At 39.7% G+C, this 24,189-nt stretch overlaps 1 protein-coding gene across 4 annotated transcripts in view; it reads left to right on the top strand.

The window, feature by feature from the left end:
• The window catches only part of YES1 (YES proto-oncogene 1, Src family tyrosine kinase), a 39,763-nt gene that overhangs the window by 10,626 nt on the left and 4,948 nt on the right, over positions 1-24,189 (top strand). For all 4 annotated transcript variants that reach the window (XM_044423867.1, XM_044423871.1, XM_044423868.1 and 1 more), the window contains exons 2-8: positions 7,501-7,773; positions 16,924-17,023; positions 17,774-17,872; positions 20,947-21,050; positions 21,150-21,299; positions 22,609-22,764; positions 23,126-23,305. In XM_044423867.1, the coding sequence (XP_044279802.1) occupies positions 7,501-7,773; positions 16,924-17,023; positions 17,774-17,872; positions 20,947-21,050; positions 21,150-21,299; positions 22,609-22,764; positions 23,126-23,305 (1,062 nt within the window). The remainder of the gene's footprint in view (positions 1-7,500; positions 7,774-16,923; positions 17,024-17,773; positions 17,873-20,946; positions 21,051-21,149; positions 21,300-22,608; positions 22,765-23,125; positions 23,306-24,189) is intronic.

Here is a 24,189-nt window from a genome sequence, read left to right as displayed (position 1 = left end):
GCTGCATGTGAAAATTCATGTGTCCCGTGGAAGAGACAATACTGTTTGCTGTAAAGTGAAGAAGGACTGTTTCATCAATACAGTGTAGCTGCACACGTGTGCGCACACACACAATTATATATTGCTGGGCAAAAGAGGGATGCATTCTCCTTTCCTTGTTTACCTGTAGGATGCTTCATAAAAGTGGAGTGTGAGTCAGGATTGAGTGTTTGCGTGTAGTGTTTTGAAGCAGTTCGAACCTTATCTGTAAGTGTTTGTGCAATATGCCTGTCTCTCCAAGCCATCAATGTTCCCTCTTTTGCAAAATTAGACCAAAAAAGATGAAGTCAAAAGTATAATTCCATGCTGCAAGCCTGCCATCTAAGTTATAGGTAGGTTCTTGTCTGAAGTTTATGTACTTCTGTGTGTGCTGTGAAAAGATGCAGATTTATGTAACTGTTACACTGCATCTCACTATTAATCTATAGGGCATTGACATGACTTCCTTATTACCTGCTCCAGAATTTTTCCAAGGATTGAAGCCAGACTAACTGGTCTGTAGTTCCCAGGATCCCTCTTTTTCCCCTTTTTGAAGACAAGGACAATATTAGTTCTGTTCCAGTCATCTTACACTTCCCCTGTTCTCCATGTTTTCTCAAAGATAATCGACAGTGGCTTTTAGTAAAGGAACTGGCAGAAGAACTCTATGGTAGGCTTCATCAGGCCCTGGAGATTTGAACTCATTCAAAGGAAACAGGTTTTCCTTAACAATTTGTTTATTAATCTCAAGCTTCAATCCTGACCCTTAAATTTGCACTTCCATTTTTTGGGGTGGGGGGGCATAACTTTTGAGAGAAAACTGAGCCACATTAGGTATTTGGCCTGTTCATTGTCATCTGCTATCAATTTGCCATCCTTATTGAGAAGTTACACTACCATTTATTTTTTCTTTTCCTGTGCATGTACCTGAAAAAGCCTTTTTGTTGCTTTTAGCATCCCTTGCTAGCCTCAGCTCATTCTCAGCTTTAGCTTTCCTGATGTGATACCTGTATTTTTGTACTACATCTTTGTGTTCTTTTGTCATTTGGCCTTCCACTTCTTATTTATGTCCTTTTTTTTTTTTTTTAGGTAAACTTGATTTTTTTTGTGGGACCACATTGGTTTCTTCTGCTATCTTATGTCCTTTGTTTTAGTAAGAATTGTACTAAATTACTAATTATAATTGTTTGTAATTGTGCCTTTAAAATTTCCCTTTTTAAAAATGTCCACCCATCTTGGACTCATTTTTTCTTTAGGGTCACTTGCCACAGGACCTTACTTACCATTGTCCATAGTTTATTAAAATCAGCTTTTCCAAAATCCAGAGTACATGTATGGCTGTGCTTCATTTTTGCTTCCATTAAAATCAAAAATTCAAGTATGTTGTGGTCACTTTACACCAGAATTCCCAAATATTTCACTTTACCCAGTGTGCCATCCCTATTACTCAGTATTTAGTTGAGGAGAGCCAATCCTTTAGTTCCTTCTTACACTTCCTGTAGAAAAAAGTTGTCTGCCGTGCATGCCTTGTAATTGGTCTCATGAAAAGCATATGAGAGTGATGGTAAAGATATGACACTTTTTGCCAGTGACTGGCAAAAATCACTGTTACTGGGGACATTCAAGTTTTGTGTTGCTTGTTGAAGTGTTGAAACTGACCTGCCTGTTCTCAAATCCCTTACCCAATTAAGACTGGTCTTGCGCCTTCTGACTGCCTATATAACTGTTCTGGGAAAGATTTTCTCCCATGCCAAATTATCTGGGGAGCAAGAGGTGAGAGAAGATCAGCATCCAACAAAGTCTGCCAGGGTCATGCTGACCAGGTACAAGCTTTCCTCTTAGAGCTTGGAGAAAGGTGGCATTTTGAGGGAGCTAAATCAGAACAACCAAGCAAGCAGCAGGTGGGACTACAATCCCCATCATCCAGAACCAGCATAGCAAATGGGTAAGATTAGAGTAGTCCAACATAACTGGAAGGCTCCAGCTCTGGGAAAGCTGTACTAGATGTTGAATGCAGATGATGGCTTATCATCACTGCCCCCCCCCCCGCAACAGAGAGCAGATGGGGCAGGGGGGAAAGTGGATTGCATCATACCACACCCACCATATCTGCCTCCAGAGGAGTTGGGGGCTCCCATTGCAGGAGCTTTTGAGAGGCTCAGCACATTGGGTGATGCTCTTGAGCAATGCTGAAGGGCATCACCTGTTTGGTGCAGTTTTAGCTCCGTTCAGGGCTGGGACTCATGGGTGCAGGTTGTCAGTTTTTTGTTGTATTTGTTATGTATTGCTTTCAAAATATTATTTTGTTGTGTTATAGTTTCCTAGCCTAATGTTGCTTATGTAGTTTTATAAAAGAGCAAGGAAAAAGATAACTGAAGATACTGAATTAGTGAATGCATTTTCAAATTAAACAAAAACATGTTTTGTTAGATATCGTTTTTAAAATGTGGCACAAATCATAAGGCCACATTACCTTCAGTGTCGCCCGGAAACATTCTTTGTTAGTTTCCTCTTCAACTAGTTTCATTTACTGAGACACACTGTGATTTTTAGAAAATCTTGCTGCAACTTCTTTGTAACTGAAGCACATTGTCAGTCAGCTCAGTCTCTTCCATTCCAGCCAACTGTCCCTTAATGGAGTGATTCAACTCAGTGAATAGGGCTCATACTTTGAAGAGACAATTGACTACCAGAGAGAGTGCCAAATTGATTTAACTTTGCACAAGTGTGAACGAATTTGTAAAAAGACACTGTCAGCTAATGTTGGCATAAGTTCCAGCTGTCTGAAAACTGCTCTAAATTGGTAAGTGTCCTATTTAAATAAATGTGAATATAATTTACAACACTTAGTTGCATATTTTTAAACATTTTTAATTTAAAACCTTTGGTTTTATCAATTTTTCTGATGAACTATTTCCCTATTGAAACTTTTAGATATATTTGACCTCTCAGTTGCTCTTGTGCAGATGTTGAAGGTAACAAATGGTGCTGGTCAGGCTGGGTAGATCTTGTGAAGGACCCTTTCGTTCCCTGCTTGATGCACTTCACTTTATCAGTTCTTACATAAATACAGTATAGAAAGGGTGCCATTTCCCCTTCATATTTGCATAGGGCCAACATTTCCTTCATTTTGTAGAACATTCCTGCTGGAAATATGCAGCTGGCAATCAAGGCTCTGTGGCATGAGGGGCAAATTGTATTAACTATGGGAAAGTTTCCAGTTTCCCCTCAAACAGTGCAAGTTACCACAGCTTGCAGGCTGTCATAACCAGAAAACTTTAAGGATGTTTTGCCTACGTTCCTTCTGTCTTAGAATGAAGGAGAGGAGAGAATTGGAAGGTGGTGGTGGTGATGGATAAAGCAAGCCTCAAATTTGTGCTTGAATTTAGTATTTATTTTGTGATGAATGTTCAGTGTGTATGACCCAAAGATCATCTTCAGGGGCACCAACAAAAAATACTCTAAACTGGATATTAAAATAACTGCAAAATAATGTATAACTTTGAAATTGGTTGACTATGATCATGATTTGTTTTAACATTCGTGTAACTTATATTTTTAAAACTAAGTACTTTTTAAAAGGTATGTTATCTTGGTTGCATTGGCCATTTTGACAAAGATAAAGATAAATCTAGAGTGCGACTAGAGAAACAAAGCAATACAATACTCGCATGGCACTGGGGTGTTGGAAGGTACTACCCATACACCTATGGAATGGCTACCATACCTACAGCAAAGAGTGAGGAATGTCCAGACTTGAAGTGTGAAGGGAGGCAGAGGCAAATGCTTTATAGTCACCCTGTGGTAGTGGTATACTGATGTTAGTGTGCTATGATTGGATGCTGATTGAAGAGCTATAGAACACAGTGTGTTTCCCCCTGTGCTACCCATGTTCTGGCCATGACTCCATCCTGTATTGGCTGTTTCGCTGGTAGAATGTTTCTTCATCATATATGGAGTGTTCTACCAGCAAACATTTCCACTAAATCCTATATTCTTCAGCTGGCAAATCTTCAATATAGGATTCCACCCTAAAATATTAAAAAAACAAGTCTCAAAAATACAGTAAAACTTGACCAAGGGAGAAAGGGTCGAACCAAAAAAAGAAAGTGTGGATAAATAGGGAGCCCAGGAGGTGAGACTATTAGAAGAATGGATCTTTTTTTCTTCTCGCTCTGTTTCTTCCCCTATTCTTATTCCTTGCAAGTGCTTGCTTATTTTACTGTAATACTAACCTTGAGTATCAATCTTTTAAGCAGTTCATATATATCTGAATTTGTTTTTTTATGAATGCTGTGCTATACCTTGAAAGAAAACTATAAAAGCAGAACCCTGGTTGCAATACAGTGCAACCAGACATAAACATCTGAGGCTACAGGTTTGTACTCATAGTCTTCATTCAATTTGATGAAACTGGCTTCTAAGAAAGTACATACAAGGTCAAAGTATATATTCCATTCATTTTCAGTAACAGCATTTACTTTCTTACCACAACTGAAATAAGTATGGTTCAGAGTAGAGTGATCCTGTGGGCCCTGTGCAGCATCTAGAAGACTATAGGTTCATTTGGATGTTGAAAATAATTATCCTATAGTCACTATATAGCATCCAGAAGGTCATAGGAACTTTTGGATTCCTGGGTCAAAGGTTAAGAAAAAGCTCCCGCCTTGGTCTAGGGATATGAAATTGGATCCCTCTCCCACCCCTTGGAGCTCATGAAGACGAACTTCACTGGTTGCATCTGTAAGTTCATAAGACCATTCTGGGAGCCTGGGAGCAGAAGAGGCTAGATCCACCAGGCTACAATATATTCTAGGAGTGCCCCAGCCTCCTTCAATTCTTATCCAAAGAGCTTCAGCTTGACAGCTGAAATGGGCTGTCTAGCTTATGTAGGGTGGGAAGAGTCTTTGCTCCTTTGGTGCAATTACCTCCTTTGCTGCTTTGGCCTTGCATAGTACTTAGAATCCTGCAAGTTCTGAGGATTATATGCAGCCCCACTGGATTGCACCCTTATTGACTTTATTATTACCCTACATTTTGTAAAGTGTTACTGTATACATTTTTAAAGATACTGAAGGATTCCAAAAAGTGCTAATGCCTGTGAATGGGAAATATAAAATGTGTAAAGTGGTGAGGGCAGACTGTTTCCCATTTTAAAAGCCTTGGAAAGATGTCTTTAATTTAAACTGTCTTTTAAATTATAATTAGGAACTCTTAGGATCTGTATTTTCCTAGCAAAGATTGCTTTTAAACATATATATTTAGAAAAAAGTTTAGAGTTTTTTACATAGCATCCAGTTATATCACCTCCTGATATTTGAAGACATTCAGCTTTGTGTTGATATTGCACCTGTTGTCTAATTCAGCATTACATGTAACTCTGCCATTTTTCCCACTGAATGAATAGGAGTATTAGCTGTTTATATATGCCTAATATAACTGGATACACCATGTTAACTGTCTATTCAAAACATTGAAACAAAGGTAGAAATAGAAACTTAGTGCGATATTCAAACAGAAACAGACATTAAATCCTAAAGCACCTCCATAGCTGACAGATCTTTAGAATAGCACCTTAAGTATTGCCAATTTATATACTCCCTCCCTCCCTTTCTCTCTCTCTCTCTCTCTCTCTCACTCACACACACACATGCACTGCATAATAATAGACTGTCAAGAGACCAGCTAATACTAATGCTATTATAGCTTAGTAGATTGGAGATAACCCTTCTCTCCCAATAAAAGGAAGCACTCCTATTCCATTCGGAAATAAGAATAGTTGATGACCAGGAGCCATTTATAATAATTATAAATGGCATTATATTATATGAATTGCATGTAAAATGTTTAGTACTTTGTTGGAAATAAGCATCCATATATGCCCGGCCGCCCCTTGAGATCAGTGGGAGAGGCCCTTCTCCGGGAACCCTCCATGAAAGAAATTAGGAGGGTGGGTACTCGGAGGAGGGCTTTCTCTGCGGTGGCGCCTAAGTTATGGAATGCGCTCCCCAGAGAGGTCCGCCTCGCGCCGTCGTTATTTGTTTTTCGGCGCCAGGCGAAGACCTTTTTATTTAAGCGGCATTTTAATTGTTTATATTATTGGATTTTATCTGGCCAGGGCGGCTTATTTTATATTGGTATTTTTGTATTTTTAACTTACTGTTTATATTTTTTAATTTAATGTTATAATTATTTTTTAACTTGTTGTTGTAAGCCGCCCCGAGGCTTCGGCGAATGGGGCGGCATAAAAATGCTTTAATAAATAAATAAATAAATAAATAAATAAATAAATAAATAGAAGCTAAAGATATTGTTTTTTTTATTTTTATGTGATTTCAATTCATTTTACTTTCATATATAAAACAATCCATTACAGCAATGTATTGGTTCCTGTATTTAGAGGTTTTGAGAGCACAGCATTTTTTCTTTCTTTTTAATTTTTTTTTATTTTCTTAAGATAAACAAGTAGAAAAGAATATAAAACAAAACTATAACGAACAAAACAGCTAAAAAAAGCAAGCTAGACAAAGCAAGCTAAAATAGGCAAGGTTGCCAAGGGAATTCTATATAGAGCCAACAGTGTTTTAAGTAGTGTGGCTTTTAATAGAAATTGATTTTATTGTAAACAGATATATACTAGACACTACTGTTTTATACCATTATCTATAGATAAGCTCAGTTCTGTATATCTGGTAGATACAGAACTCTCTCTGCTTAAAACAGTCATGGCTTAATTAGGGTTAACAACATAGAGTAGGAAAGAACTATGGGATTTCTGCAGTTCGATCATGAGCACTTATTCCCCCTTTGCTGCAAAATTTTCAAGTAGGAACTGGCATTGTATACCATCACAAATATTTGACTGAGAGTAAAGCTCAAAGAGAATGTTAATGAAAATTCCCTAATTTTGATGCAATAAAATAAACACTTAAACTTCTGTGTTCCTTATAGTATACTTTTTAACTTTAAAAGGCTGAGGCTGTGATTGTTTGAACTTTGAGTTGGTGAAAGTCGTATCCCTGTGGCTTGAAGACCAGCCAGGCCATTTTAAGCATTGAAAGGCATTTAGTGTAATAAGTGCCTGGAATATCACCAATGAAAATTTTAGCACAATAGTAGATTTCCTAATTCATTCAATACACAATTCTATATGCATCTACTAGAAGCAATGAATACTGTGGAACTTACCCCCAGGTAAGTTTGTAAAGCAGGGCTGGGGATTCCGCCCCTACCTAACCTATAGTGTTGGACATCTAACATACTCAATAATCATGGCTGATGAGGGTTGTAGTTGAATAACATCTGAAGAGCCTACATGTATCCCCAACTGGCATGTAGGTTTTCAGTCTCATTTTTTAGAAACTGCATGTACCTGACTCCAAAGCATTTAGATTTCCACTTGAGCCAAATACTGACTTGTTGGATTAAGAAATAATATTTAAATATTGACAAATCACATTGATACTATCTTTTTCTCTACAGAAGAGACCATGGGGTGCATTAAAAGTAAGGAAGATAAAAGTCCTGCCATGAACTATAGAACTGAGAATACTCCAGAGCCCATTACTTCCCATGTCAGCCATTATGGATCAGATTCTACCCAAGCAAACCAGTCACCTGCAATAAAGGGATCATCAGTTAATTTTAACAGCCATTCCATGACTCCTTTTGGTGGCCCATCTGGTATGACACCTTTTGGAGGAGCTTCTTCCTCTTTTTCATCTGTGCCATGTCCATATCCTAGTGGATTAACAGGTGAGCATCATTTCAAAAATAATACTGCATACCAACAGATTCCTTTGGGAGTGAACTTGACAATGCTAAAAGGTAACACTGGAGATAGATAGTGTGTGTGTGTATATATAGGTCTGTCCTGCCATGGTCTCTAGTTAAAATAGTAATGTAAGATTCTGCAAAAATTCAAGCAATACCCTCAGATTTAAAATAATTCTATCAATGAAATCAGCATTTCTATGAACAGACATGTGGTATCAGTTTAACAGGTGAACATAATTTCCAAACAAATGCGATTTAATTATATTTCAAGTACAAGTTAATAATTATGAAGCACAGCAAGTTATTGGAAGCATACCTTAAAACTAAAATATATAATTTGTCTTTTCAGAGGCAATTTAAGAGAGGGCTGACCTGGCTTGTATCACAGAGACCTGGGCGGGTGAGGGGGGGGGATGTCGCCCGCTCACAACTGTGCCCGCCCGGGTACCTGGTCCAGCACCGACCATGCCTGGAGGGGAGGGGAAGAGGGGTCGCTCTGGTTTATCAAGCTTCTATTTCCCTTGTGGGGCTTCCTGTTCTCTTGAGGCCGGGGCTGGAGTGCCTCCACTTGGTGTTGGGTGACTGAGACAGATTGGGGATTCTGTTGGTGTACTGTGCACCCTTCTGCCCAACAGACTCCCTGCCTGAGCTGACGGAGATCGTCTCAGACCTGGTGTTGAAGACTCCCAGGATGTTGGTCCTGGGGGACTTCAATCTCCATGCCGAGATGGTTCTAACCGGGGCGGCTCAGGACTTCATAGCCTCCATGGCAGCCATGGGGCTGTCTCAACGCTTCAGTGGCCCGACCCATGAATGTGGACACACTCTGGACCTGGTTTTCTTGACGGGGCAGGAAGAGGGTGATCTGAGGGTGAGGAATTTAAGTTTGACGCCCTTGTCATGGTCAGATCACTTCCTCATAAGGTTTGAGCTCGAGAATGGCCTTTCCCTCTGTAAGGGTGCGGACCAGATTGTATTCCTGAAAGCTCGGGGATTTTCCGGTTGACAAGGCTGGTGATCCTGTCTGTGCCCTGGTTGAATTGTGGAATGGGGAGATGACCAGGGCTATTGACACGATCACTCCCAAGCGTCCTCTCCCACCTGGCAGAGCCCATTCATCTCCTTGGTATACACCTGAATTACGGGCAATGAAACAGGTTGGGAGACGTCTAGAGCGTAGGTGGAGGAGATCACGGGGTGAATCTGACCGAACACACTTAGAGCCCATTATTGAGCCTATGCTGTGGTGGTGAGGACGGCGAAGAAGAAATTCTTCTCCGCTTCCATTGCCTCCTCAGAATGCCGTCCGGCAGAGCTCCTTCGGGTGGTGCAAGGGCTGATACATCCGGGCCCAAAGAAAGATCTCGTACCACCCTCAAAGGCCTGCTGTGATGACTTTGCCAGGCATTTCAGGGAGAAAATCGCTCAGATTTGTCACGAGCTTGACTCTACTGTTGAACCAGATTCTACTGAGGAGATGCCAATGACGCCGTCGAGTCCACAATTAATGGATGAATTTCAGTTGTTGCAGCCTGATGATGTGGACAAGGTGCTTGGACAAGTACGCCCTACCACATGCTTACTAGACCCATGCCCATCTTGGCTACTTAAGAAAGCCAAGGACGGGATTGGGACCTGGATCCTGGAGGTGGTCAACGCCTCTTTAAGAGACGGTCGGGTACCGTCCTCTTTAAAAGAGGCGGTAGTCCGGCCAGTCCTAAAGAAGGCACCCCTGGATCCAGAGGTGGCCGCCAATTATAGACCGGTGACCAACATCCCGTTCCTGGGCAAGGTGCTAGAGCAGGTGGTGGCGGGACAACTCCAAGCATTCTTGGATGAAACTCATTATCTGGACCCATTTCAGTCTGGCTTCAGACCCGGGTACGGCACTGAATCCGCCTTGGTCACCCTGTACGATGACCTGTGCAGGAAGAGAGATGGGGAGTGCGTCCCTGTTAGTTCTCTTGGACCTCTCAGCAGCTTTCGATACTATTGACCATGGTATCCTTCTGAATAGGCTAGTGGGATTGGGAGTTGGAGGCACTGCGTGACGGTGGTTCCGCTCCTATCTCAACAGCCGATTTCAGAAGGTGGTGCTGGGGGACTATGGCTCTGCACCGCGGCAGTTATGCCATGGAGTTCCGCAGGGGTCCATTTTGTCCCCCTTGCTGTTCAACATCTACATGAAACCGCTGGGAGAGGTCATCAGGAGGTGTGGGCTGCAGAATCATCACTACGCTGATGATACCCAGCTCTACCTCTCGTTTTCCACCAATCCAGGTGAGGCAGTGGCTGTGCTGAACCGGTGCCTGGCTGAGGTAATGGGCTGGATGAGGGCCAATAAACTGAAGCTCAATCCAGACAAGACGGAGGTCCTGTTGGTGGGTGGTTTGGGCCTCGGGATGGGGGACTTGGGCCTTGTCCTAAATGGGGTTGCACTCCCTCTAAGGGACAGGGTTTGCAGCTTAGGAGTGCTCCTCGACCCTGAGCTGTCTTTAGAAGCTCAGGTGATGGCGGTGGCGAGGAGCGCTTTCCTTCAGCTTCGGCTGATCCATCAGCTGCGTCCCTTCCTGGAGAACGACTGCCTGGTGACAGTGACACATGCGTTGGTAACTTCCTGATTAGATTTCTGCAATGCGCTGTACGTGGGGCTACCCTTGAAGATGGTCCGGATACTTCAATTGGTGCAGACTACAGCTGCCAGGCTGCTGACGGGGACTGGGTGTTATTCTCATATAACCCCAGTTCTCTGTCAGCTCCACTCGCTCCCAATTGAAGTCCGGGCCCAATTCAAGGTGTTGGTGATGACCTATAAGGCCCTTAACGGCTTAGGTCCTGGTTACCTGAAGGAGTGCTTGCGTCCATATACGCCCTCCCACCCCTTGAGATCAGCAACAGATGCCCTTCTCCAGGAACCCTCCGTGAATGATATTAGGAGGGTAAGTACCCAGAGGAGGGCTTTCTCTGCGGTGGCGCCCCATCTATGGAATGCGCTCCCCAGAGAGGTTCCCCTGGCACCGTCGTTATTTGTTTTTCGGCGCCAGGCTAAGACATTTTTATTTAAAACTTATTTTAATTGTTAATTTATTGGTTATTTATAGGATTTTAAATCTTTTAAGCCGAGATGCACTGGGTTTTCATATTTTTATTGTTTAATTTGTTATATTGGTATATTTTGTTCTTGTTGTGAGCCGCCCCGAGGCTTTGTTGCGATGGGGGCGGCATAAAAATGTTATAAATAAATAAATAAATTTATTGATAACTATTTCTGCAAAATTCATAGTTGTTCCATAGTATTCTGACTTGAGCTAGAGATGGGTGTTTGAGAATTATATAACAAAGTTCTAAAAAGTGATTCTGTAGCTCCTAGACTACATAGGATTTGATGCCATGCAGAAGGATTCACTTCACTACATGAAACAAATTTAATTGCATAGTTACCACTTGATATACATAAGGTACTCAGCATTGTAAAGGCACAAAATATTTTTATTGTAAAAAGTTAAGTAAACAAAAACAAACTGCACATGTTGGTTGCATAAGCATTCACTCCTTTTGTTGTGACTTCCTGATTAAGCTCTTGTGCTTCCAAAAGCTCAAAAGCTCTGTTTCCAGAAGTCACATACTCTAAGTAGTTAAGTAGAGACTCTTGTGGACAATTTTCATGCTAAATTATCTCACTTTAAATACACCTTTGTCTGGAAAGTCCCAGAATTTGTTGGAGAGAGTTATCTGAACAAACAGCACCATAAAGATCACACAGAAATCAAAACAAGTCTAGGATAAAGTTGTGCAGAAGTACCAATGAGTGTTGGGTTCTAAAAAACCCCATGATTCTGCCTAGAGCAGGTCAGCCATCAAAATCCATTCACTGGGTAAGGAGGGTGTCAGAGAAGCCACCACTGGCATCTTTGAAAAAACTGGAGAGATCCACAGCTGAGATGGGAGAAATCACCCATGGTACAGCTATTGCCTTTACTTTCCACAAAGCTGGGCTTTATAGAAAGGTGATGAGAAAGCCATTGCTGAAACAAACCCTTATCAAAGCCTGTTTGGAGTTTCCAAAAAGACATGTGGTGACACAACTAACATGAGAAAAAGCTTCCCGATTTGATGAGACCAAAATGGAACATCCTGGCCTTGCTGCAAAATGTTATGTGTGGCACAAAGCAAAGAGTGTTCATTGACCTGAGAACACCATCCCCAGGATGAAGCATGGTGGTGACAGCATCATGTTGTGGGATGTTTTTCCTTGGCAGAGACTGAGAAACTGGTCAGGATGAGGACATGATAGATGCAGCCAAATACAGGACAATTCTAGAGAAAACCCTGTTTCCATCTGCCAGAGACCTGAGACTAGGGCAGTTTTACTTTCGAGCAGGACAGACACACAGCCAAAGCAGCAGTTTCAGAAGAAAAACCTGAATGTCTCAAAATAGCCCAGGAAATAACTTAATTCAATTCTGAATATGTGGCAAGACTTCAAATTAGCTCTCATCAAAACACACAATCCAGTCTGACAAAGCTGGAGCAGTTTTGTAAGGACAAACAGTGCCCCATCCAGATGTGCAAAGCTGGTAGAGATTTAACCAAGAAGACTTCCAGTTGCAATTGCTGCCAGAGATGCTTCTAACAAATATAGATCGAGGGTAACTATTTACACAATCAACAAGTGTCAGTTTGTGTTTACTGTGTTTTGTGCCACAGTAAGAATATTTTATACCTTCACAGAGTTGAATATCTTGTGTAGATCAATGGTAACAAAGAAAAATAAATACATTTTAATTCCAGGTTGTTAACGCCACAAAATGTGGAAAAGTCAAAATGCAATGAATACTTCTGTAAGGTACTGTGCTTCATATTCCCAGTTCCAAGGCTGGAAACAGCACGGTTACCTTGGAGCTGGGGATCCACTCTCTGATCCCCTTTCCCCATTGAGCATGGAAAGAACTGCATTAGCTGCTACTTCACAGTCAGGAAATCAACTTTAGAGAGGAGGTAAAGGGGTAGTTAAGGGTCAGGCAGGGAAGAAGGGGGACACCAGGATATGATGTATCCTGATGGCACTCCAGCCTCTTTTATTTTCCTTTCAGGGCACCATGAGCCATCTAGCTGAAGTGTAGAGCAGGAGACAGAGGAAGGCAGATGTTGCTTCCACCAGTCCCCCTGCTCTGCACAGTCTTGGAGGCATATGAGCATCCAGGGCACAGTTAATAGGACTGTGCCATTAGTGTCTTAGGGAAAAAAGGACTTGAGCTGACTTAAGAAATCCAGTTAAGACCCCTCTATTTCTATGGCTGCGTAAAAACAGTGATTTTTCCAATAAACTAAAGCTATTAAGAAGATCAGTGAAATTGGCTAAAACTAAAATATTCTAAAACTGAATATATTTTAGTCTAGAATAGGTGCACCTATTCATTTTTTTTTCTATGCCTTTCTGGTCTTCAGAAATGGCACATTTACTGTAGCAGCTTAGAATATGCATTTGTACTTGTATAACACAAGCTTGATGTGATAATAATTTTACAAATTTTATTCCAGCCATATTTTTTTCTAAATAAAAAATCTTCAAAGCTTCTCCTTGCCTAACTGCGACAAGTCTGTTAACTGCATATGCATTATGTCTGAACAGCTGTGTTACAGAGTTGTGCTATCATAGCAGTAAACAGAAGTCACTCTATAGAAAGTATTATCTGCACACAGTGTATTTAGGAAAAAGACATACAACCTTTCCAGGATTTTCCCTGTTAAAACCCTTAGGTCTATTCTAAAAAGTGCTTTCTTTTAAGAAGAATTGGAATTGGATATCTAAGAACTGTTTGGCTGCCAGTACATGACCACAGCTATAAAAATTTTAAACTAAAATAAACCAAGAAAATCAAGGAAGTCCAAGGATGTTGCTTTTAGAGAAGGTGGGAGGTTGTTTGTTTTTTTATTGGCAGAGTTCACAGGCTGCATTTTCAATTGAGCTGATATTTGCTTCTTGCTGAAATGGGATACATGCATAATGCTAGTTTGAGCTTCATGAAATAAACAGCAGTAGAGTTTTAAATAAAGCATTTGATTTCTGTAGTATCTGCAGTTTTAAATGATGTATGTTTGCAAAATATTATGCCAAAGCAGTGAATTCAGGGAGAGACTACATAGATCCATCTGTCAAAAAACCCAATTAAATTGTAAGTTAAAATCCATTTTATCAAAAACAACACTCTTGATTTTTTTTTTCTTTTCGGCTTGTCACCTTTTACTGAAAGTTAGAATTCACAGTGGGAGACCAAGTTCAGATGACACACCATTGTTTGTTATTTAACCCATGATGGGTTGCAGTTCCTTTATTGGCAGGATATATATGTAATCTCCATGGAAGAGATTCTTCCATTCATTTCTGTGAACTTGGTAAGTGTGAGTTCTGAGAAATTAAGCAGACAAACTAAAACAGACTTTGGATTTTCTGAGGGTTGTTTAACCCATGCATAACCCACACTCTCTGAATTTACATGACATAACCCTGGAGCAGGGGTTACACATTCAGAATAGTGGCCACATGCACCACAGCCTCACTGTTGATTAAATAATCCATGGTGAGTATCATGCCATGCGAACAACTCCTGCATTTAGTTCTGACATCTGACAGACGACAGTAGGGAAACTTAACATAATTTTTCTGAAGACTGCAGATACTGTGATACTCTAATACAAACAATAAGACCCACTGCAATTTAGAAATGGGAATCTTAATTTGAGAATTCCATTTCTAGACTTTCTTTGTTTTCAAAAGGTTCTGTCAGCATTCTTAATATAAAATTTCCTTAATGAATACATTAGTAAGTTTGAAAATACTAATACATGAGTGATATAATTCATTTTGCAGTGCTGTGCTGTTTAGTGAAGTTAATTACTGTTTGGAAAAACAAAACAAAAAACATCCCTAGTAACAAAGGGAATGATGCAGCTTTGTCGTATGCAATATTTTCTTCATGAAAATATGGTTTATGCAGTTTTGCAAATGATACAGAATTAACTGTGTGATATGTCTATCTATGAGGCAGGCAGCCAGTATACCAGAACTATCAAAATACTAGTCAAAGACATATGCTTATCCAGCAGCAGAATCAGCAGCGCAATGATTGACATGAATTCAAAATTAGCCTACCTACACTGACAACCACGCACCCACATACAACATCTCTAGAAACTGCCACCCGCCAGTCGAACAGTGAACACTAATAATTTTCTCTATATTAGCTATGCCTTGCAGGTACCAGTAACACATGGCAGCAATTGAATGATCTCACAATATCACCTACTCAAGTATACACATAGCCTTCTCACAGTCAGACATAAGAAACTACATATCTCATTTTCTTGCACAACACTGCACAAGCCACAATAACTCTTCAGGTTGAAGGCCTGTATGGAGAACCTAAAAGTAACCCAGAAGAAGGGTCTTCCTGATGTGGAAACAGTAGCTTTGTATGTTCCATAACACTATACATGAGGTAGAATGAAAGCTAGAATAGCAAGCTGTATATTATTCAGTAGTCTGGTTGGAAAGGACAATTTGAGAAAAAAAATAGATGATGAATACAGTCTTCCTTTTTGAGGGTGTTCTTGGGAACATTGACCTCAGGTGGTAAACATAAGGACCTAAGCACTCTACAGAGCAACACTCAACATAGCCACAGGAACAGATGGACAAAAGATCCATGATAGATCCTTGCCAGTCTCTCAGGTGCCAAGTCCATGAAATGCCCCCTTTATTCATTTTCCCTGTTTCATTCAGGGGAAGACCCATGTGGAACAAAATATCATAGTGGAAAAACAAGCTTAGAGGTCCCCTGCCCAGAGAGAAAAGGTGTGGGAGGAAAAAGACAAAAAGCTCAGTGAGACACGAAATGAGAGGGACTGGTGCATGGACCTGTTCATGCCCCAATATACTTTTTATTCCATCCAGATACCACCTTCTCATCCAGATACAGACCTTCCATGTTCATTAGGATAACTGGCAGTATCTACTTATTACCACTTGACACTTTGCAGTCAGTCTGCCAGCTTTACATTTACTGATAACTAATCAGAGTAACAGTAGTCAAAGTAAGGAGGACATTGATTTTTTGGAATCACCACCTTCGCTCTTGCTCATGAAGGGTTTTTTAAAGCTACTTGACCAAAAGATAGCAGGTACACCATTCTTGTTTACTGTATATTCATGCTTGTTACTGCAGTTCTATTACATTGTTCCTGCTATATTTCTGTATGCCATGTGTTCTAGAAAAAAAAAAGAATCTCTGAGTACTGACCTTGGATGCATATGTGGAGACATGGAAAGCATGGAGGCTAATACTGAGCAGCTACAGCAACCAATAGTTCAAAATTAAATGTGCTTGTTCATTTAATTAATGTATTTGAATTGAATTGTATACCACCCCAATATTCAGAGATGTCTGGGTGGTTCTCAAAACAATATCCCATTGGATATCAGGTTTCAAAGGGTACTATAACCTTCATGTTCTTTCATTCCATATTCCTTGGGCTAATTCACAACCCTGCAATTGGCAGCTTCTGTTTGTCTGTTTTCCCCTAACAGGTGAAGTTGCAATGAGGCCTCTGTCATACGTTACACAAAATGAGGGGTTTTGGAATTCTGCAAGAATCAGTATGGTCGTTGTTCCTTCCTTGAAACAACTGAAGGGCATTTGAGGGTCTGAACATGCATTGTAAACCCACAGCTAGGACACTTGTCTAGTAGTCCTGCCTTGCAGATTAATGTTGACTAGTGCTTTTAGACAAACAATGTAGTCACAACCCATTGTATTCTCTTGTCTTTATTGCAAAAAAAAGAAAGAAAGATCTTGGAAACTATAGCAGTATATATTTAGCATCAGAGAAGGAGAAGCAAACATCCCAACTACTCCTTCCATTTAATAGCAGCATCTAGCTTACCTTCAGAATGAAATTGGGAAAATAGTTTATGTGTTCTCTCTCTCTCTCTCTCTCTCTCTCTCTCTCTCTCTCTCTCTCTCTCTATATATATATATATATATATATATATATATATATATATATGGTTTATATCTATTTGGCACATTGAGCAAAAGGCATGATTGGCATATTTTTGCTTTTCCTAAGGTGGTGTTACTATTTTTGTGGCCTTATATGATTATGAAGCTAGAACTACAGATGACCTGTCATTCAAGAAGGGTGAACGGTTCCAGATAATCAATAATACGCAAGTATTCTTATCTATCTATGGGCCTGTTCAGATTAAACTTTTTGTATACTCTCAGCTGACCAATGGCTGCTGATTACAAAAAGTGATAAGTTCCTGTAGGCAGAGCAAGTGGTAGGAAACTCCTACATGCAGAGGGATTAGAAAGGATACAAAAGGAAACTGAACAGCATGTTTTTAGGAGTAGTAAGAATGTACAGCAAGATACTTCTGTTACTTTTGTAACTTTATTTAAAAAATTCGTATCCCATCTTTTACAATGTCTCAGCAACTTTCTTGTTAAATGTGTATATGTTTGCCATGTTAGAACCTGCAGTATTTCCAAGAGTCATTTTAGTATCATAAAGAATTCAGAATCTTCTAACAATGAAACTATTTTTTTGCATTCTGAAGATGATTATCTTTCATCCTGAATTAAGAAAAAGATCTTTTCCGTAATGCTAATGTTTAATTTCCATTCTTTTTGGAATGAGGACAACCATGTCGTTTGCATAGGACTTCTTAGAGGACTAGAGCCTTTCATGGTCTGCTTTCTTGAGCTACCTTCTCATTCTTTTGATCAAATATTTACCAGAGGAAAGATAGATCTTTCTCTTTCCACTAGATAACATTATCCCTAAATGTGGATAGGGGAGACTATGTGTCATTTCCTAAATTTAAATGGAACCTTATTAGTTAAACTGGGCCTGAAAAGAAGTTTCTGTTCGAACTTCATCTACATTGAGTGCAACTTATCTTTTCCTCCCTCAGGGAAGGTGATTGGTGGGAAGCCAGATCTATTGCAACAGGGAAAAGTGGCTACATTCCTAGCAATTATGTTGCTCCTGCAGACTCCATTCAAGCCGAAGAGTAAGGCATTATTGTGTCTTTGATCAGTCATTTCACCCATAATTTTTAAACAGAATTATAGACTGAAGTAAGACAACTCCAGTTTAAGTGCTTATATGGACAGAATGAAGTTAATCTAACAGAAGAAGGTTGTCTTTTAAAGTTCCAAGTGCTGCAGCTATTGCAACTGACGTCACTGAATTGCATTTAGATCTAAAAGCGTAACTCTAGGAAAAGTGATGCGGAATTGCATGTTTCCTAGCTCAGAAATGTGAATGTTGGTGGTTTGTATGCAGGTCAAATATTATAGTCCCCAAATTTTTCTTTGGCTCAGATTTGGAAAAAAGATTTTCCATCAGTCTTTGTGCCTTGCATGGAGCAATTACCATCTATTATGTGCTAGAGGGGGGAAAAGACTTCCTTCATCTATTGCTGGAGCAGCAAATAAAAAGAGAAGGAGGACTGGAGATAAGTAAATGAGTGAGAGGTATTAAAGGGTGCCCAGTTCCAATCCAAGTGTCATCAGCAATATGATGAGGTACTGGTTAGTTCACAATTGGGCTGCAGTAATCCAAATTATTTTCTGAGTTTGGGGCAAAATAGTTTGATTCTCTGAATTCATTTCCAAGTCTGACTAGGGGAATTCGCTACAATCACCCTTTCTGAGTATCTGACACTCAGGTTTGCATGCACTTTCTGAATAAACAGTTAACACATGGCAGCAACTCTTTATATGTTAGGATGTAGTGTAGCATCACTGACATCACCTGCTTTAGTACTTTCAACTTAATAGCATGTTGTTGGGTAGAAATGCACTGAGATTAACTGGCATTATGCTCTTGAAAAGCAGATACATTCTGTGTCTCTATTAATAACTTTAATATTCACATCATCTATGTTGCCTCAGAGTATGGGAGGAAGGAGCCAACTCTGACTTCTTGGTTCCCATAGCAGCTATTGGAACAGTGAGGTGCTACTACACAGTTTGAAGATTCAGTATAGATGGAGTGCCATTTATTGGCTATTATGTGAGCCAAACCCAAGGAAGAGGATTCAGAAGCACACTACATTCATTCATTTCTGGGAAATGTATAGACATGGATCAAAGGAGGAGGAGGAAAGGTTCTTGTGATCTAGGTGCTGCCCTGAATAGTAAGCTTGTTTTTCCTTCCAAGTCAGATACAAAGGTATCTGGGGACTGCCTTCCATTGAGCTTGTTTGTAGTTTGCACACATTTTTACCAAGCAGTGCAGTGAATTTGAATCTGCTGGGCTCTGTGTGTAGAAGATGACATAACATTTCTGAACTACATTACTGTACAGCAATAACCCTGATGCTGTGAGGAAGACTGACAGAAATCTAAATTGCAATGTTTGCATTGCTTAGCAAGTTGTTAGTTTTAACAGCACCTTTTGAACTTCTATAGTTACTAAGGACAACAAGGTCATAGAACACAGCTAGTTAGTTGTACTTCCATCTGAATTGTTCTGAAGTATTACTTATATATTATGAAAGTAACCTTCCATTAATTCCTGTGGGTGGAACAGAATGATAATGGCTGCTGACTCATAGAGAAAAAAGTTGTTTGACATAGATGCTGCCAGTATTTATTTATCATGCAGTGTTTGTTACCATGACCCTTACTTTTGTAATCTAAATTTTGGATCAAAGCAATGTCTTTTCTGTATTGGTGCATTTGTTGAAATCCTGTAAATGGCAATCCACAAACTTTTCCTTAGAAGACCAGCCAGCCAATATTTGTGTTGTTACAACTACCTCCTGCTCCCTTGAGTCCTCTGACATGCACATAAAGCTTAGGAAGATGTAAGCATATCCTCTAATGCTGCTAGTGAAGTTCTCCTGATTCAGGCTTTGTTATCATCGTTGGTAGCTGTAGAACCCTGCCTCAATTGAAAGATGAGCTTTAAAATCAAACCTTGAAAAGAACCTAAGCTTCGCCTCTGCTGCCTCCATCCCCCAAATATGTCCCTTTCCCAGTCATCTGTGGAAAAAGAGTATTGGGGCAATTATGGGAGGGGAACATCAGGGAGACAAGAGAGGAAGAAAGGGAGATATACCGATCCTCCCCTTTCCCTCTGCAACTGCTGCTCCCTCCATTTCCAGGCAAATGAAACTGAAGGGAATAGTGCTGTGTAGGTAAACTGGCAGGGAACTTTTTCGAAGGCAAAAAGTTTTATCAATTTGTTTCATGCTATCATGGATTATTTCTAAATTAATCTCAGAATAATACTGGAAATCTTAACCATTTCTAGGTTTTCCCCCTTTGCATCTAGGTTCTGGAAAGCTATAACCAGTAGAAGAGACTTTTCCTTCCCTTCTACCTAACCCACTACTAATGAGAAAAAATCATGTCTACAGCATTTTATATATAAACATTCAGCTGTGTAAATTCTTAATTTTTTGCTTGTTTAAAAGATTCCTTTTGGCAGTCAGAAACATTTCAAATAGGATACAATATATATTTCACATATTATTATGTAAATAGGTTTATATGTCCATGTAGATTGTGCTCATTGGCTTAACTTTTGAAAATTCAATAAAGCTACAATGGAACAATGTTAAAATTATTTTTGAACATAAAACGGTAGGGCAACAACAAAATAACATGATGTTCCAGTGCAAAAGCTGCTAGAAATCACCTGTGATTGCTCTAATCCTGTAGAATTTTTGTCTTTCTTTCAAAAGTCAACACCAAAAGCAGTCCTGCTTTTGAACTTTCCATTGATATAAAAATAGTTTGCCATGGAATTTGAGGTGGGGAAGAGAACTGAAGTTCAGGAAGAAAGAAAGACTAGACTGCCGCTGGCACAGTGCAGTAACCTACATTGTTCTTTGATCAGAATGTACAAAAAAATGAACTTTGGCTTCCGTTCAGATAGAAAAGATTCCAGGTTTATTTTAAAGGTATAGAGATTGAGCAGGATCTGTACAGAAGACCCTGATCATAGTGAAAGTCTTATTAGAGCACGGTTATGATGCAATTGGCTGCTTTTTAATATATATAATCTTTTCACTGCTGTGTTAGGCAGAACATGGCCGCCGTACATTTGAACATATTTTATTTAATTCTTTAGATGGTATTTTGGAAAGATGGGAAGGAAAGATGCAGAGAGGTTGCTTTTAAATCCTGGGAACCAACGTGGTATTTTCTTAGTCCGAGAAAGTGAAACCACAAAAGGTATCTGACTTCTATTTTTTTATGTCTTAGGGCAAAAGGTAGTTAGTTTATCTATAAATATATTGGCAAAATCAATTTTAACCTATATATTTTTTCTAGGTGCTTATTCCCTCTCTATACGTGACTGGGATGAGGTTAGAGGTGATAATGTGAAACACTACAAAATCAGAAAACTTGACAATGGTGGATACTATATAACAACCAGAGCACAGTTTGAATCTTTACAAAAGCTGGTCAAACACTATACAGGTACATTTTAAATCCTAAAATTCTGCAGCTGCATATGTCACTTTGGAAATTAAGGTAGATTTAGTGTGCAATACTGAACTTACAGGCTTATGAACACCAGAGCAACAGAGATGATTGCTACATCACAAGTGGGTTTGCTATGGGTTTATTGTTGCTATGTTATCAATGTATTATTTCTGATTGATTTTATATGTTATTATTAAATATTGTTGATTATTGTCTTATCTGTTTCATATTTTAATGTTGTGAACCATCCAGAGAGCCTCTTTGGCTGAGGGACAGTATAGAAATGAAATCAATCAATCACCACACCTCTCACTTTTTACTTTCTTTTTGTCAACTACGTTCAGCCATCTAGTTAAGGCAGTTCAGAAAAGGAGGAAAGGAAGCTGCGGAGCACTCAGGAAAAGTCATATCTTGGTCTCTGCCGTGTCCTTTCTGGCCTACCTATTGGAATGTCCTTTTACCTTGTTAACCTCAGAGAAGCAACAGGTTTGGTTCTTTCCACACTGGCTTGTAGTCATGGGGAGGAGGATCAGAGCATAAATTCCCAGCTATGAGGCCAGAGTTCTGTTTCCTACTTCCAGTCTGGGAACCCATACTATCCTATGTATAGAGAGTGAGAAAGATAGCTGCTTTGGGTACACATAAACAAGGACTGCTGGCTGGTCTCCAGAAGAAGCAGCAGCGATACAGTAGGAAACCTTGAAACATGGGCCATTCCCAAACATTTTGATGAGAGAAGTGGAGACACTTAACTCAAGGCCAGACTCCCCAGGTGGGCAGGCAGTTGTTGGGAATAAAAAAGATGTACAGTTGGCTGGAGGGGACTTGGAGCAGACAGAGATGAGGCGGGCATGGCTCTTGACCCCATAGTGCAGCATCACTGTGCTGGCCCAATTGTAGAATCAGTATGCAGAGAGGAGGTGTGCTCATTTTCAGAAGGTCCCTCCTGAAAGGCATACTCATAAGGAGAGTTCCTGAAGAATACTAGATTGGGTTCAACAAGCTACTCTGCATGCTCAGGGATTCGTTCTAGGTGTTTTTGCTTCTGGAAAATGGTTTAGTCCATTAAAAAATTGTAAAAAAGGTCTGTGGTTTTGAATGTGCAAATCAGGGGGGGGGGGCTCTAGCTCACAACACTATGCACTCCAGATAATGTCTAGGAGCCATAGAACACTTTCATAATGTTTTTGGTCCTAACACCTATGTTAAAGACATGAAAAAGCAATTTTGTTCTGTTGTATTTATGGAAATAAGATAATTGTTTTAAATATATTACTATTAAAAACGTTTTTGTAATTACCAGATCATGCTGATGGCCTGTGTCATAAATTAACAACCGTGTGTCCAACTGTGAAACCTCAGACACAGGGTTTAGCAAAAGATGCCTGGGAAATTCCTAGAGAATCTTTGCGATTAGAAGTAAAGCTGGGCCAAGGATGCTTTGGTGAAGTATGGATGGGTATGTATCCCATGAGAAAAGGCCATAGCTCAGTGGTAGAACACATGTTCTACATGGACAAGAGCCCATTTTCCAGTTTAAAAAGGATTTCTGGTAACAGAACTAGAAAGACCCATGCCTGCAGTATTGCAGAGGTACTGCCAGTCATTGTGGACCATGCTGACCAAAATGAACACATCACCTGAAGGCAGTATCATAAGCTCATGTGATATAGTAAATTGCATTTTCATCAGATTCAAAAGAATTTTAAACATTAAAAAAGAGAAATTACAGATGACTGACACTGCTATAATACAATCAATTTATGTTTTTTTGAAAATCTCTCTAGTATCACTAATAGTGTAATGCACCGCTTCCACAGGAACATGGAATGGAACTACAAAAGTAGCAATCAAAACACTAAAACCTGGTACAATGATGCCAGAAGCTTTCCTACAAGAAGCTCAGATCATGAAGAAGTTACGGCATGATAAACTTGTTCCACTTTATGCTGTGGTATCTGAGGAACCAATCTACATAGTCACTGAATTCATGACAAAAGGTATGTTTTTTCTTAGGAGATTTTTTAAAAAGTTGTGAGAGTCCCATTGCTTATTTTGTTGTTATTAGGCTAGGCTAGGCTATATAGTCCTTGTCAAGTCAGATCCTGAAAGTGTTTGTCTACCTGGTTTTAACTGCAAACAAGTTGCATGTCTTAAAAAGATACACATCTTCCTTTTTTTTTTTCTTATGTTATCACATTTTTAAAACTCTGGCATTCAATAGGCAAATTTCCCAGAAAGCTTCTAATAGTTATATATGAATGACACTAATATTTGCAACAACCTTACTGCTGTATAAATATTAATTCAAAACTTATTGAAATAAGAAGGATGTCTAACTGATGCTCTTGTTCACATGAAACACTAATCTACATAGTGTTACAAGCCCAAATAATTGCAAAGGGGAGAAGGAAAGCATTTACTTTGGTCTTCAACTAACTGTAATTAGTTACTATTTCTGAGCCAGAAACTGTAAATAGTATCAATTATGGCTAATCTGAGCAAGTCAGTAATATTAACTACAGTTCAGTTTGTTGGACAAATCATAGTGAATAGCAGTGTTTCCATAATGATTCCATAATAAACTGGAATCAGTGGAAAATGAGAGCAAATGCTTCTAGTCTCCCTCTTGGAGCAGTGCTGGAAGAGAAGGAATACAGAGTGTACAAGTCTGAGGCTTATGCATATAACCCTAGAATATAGTTGAGGGTTCTGTGTGAATATGGCCCATGAGTCAAATGCAGTCTGATTATACAGTCTTGTACATTTGAGACAGAACAGCTTTGACATTGCTGTCAGTGAAGATGGACATACTGTCCACTTCATGGTGGACAGTAATGCATAATATATATGCATGTGTATTCGAGAATGAAAGCCTGTGTCG

The sequence above is a fragment of the Varanus komodoensis genome, unplaced genomic scaffold, assembly GCF_004798865.1.
Source record: "Varanus komodoensis strain SLA01 unplaced genomic scaffold, ASM479886v1 scaffold14_1, whole genome shotgun sequence".
Taxonomy (NCBI): Eukaryota; Metazoa; Chordata; class Lepidosauria; order Squamata; family Varanidae; genus Varanus; species Varanus komodoensis.
Note: the sequence above shows the minus strand (reverse complement) of the source record. Positions and strands in the feature narration are given on the sequence as shown.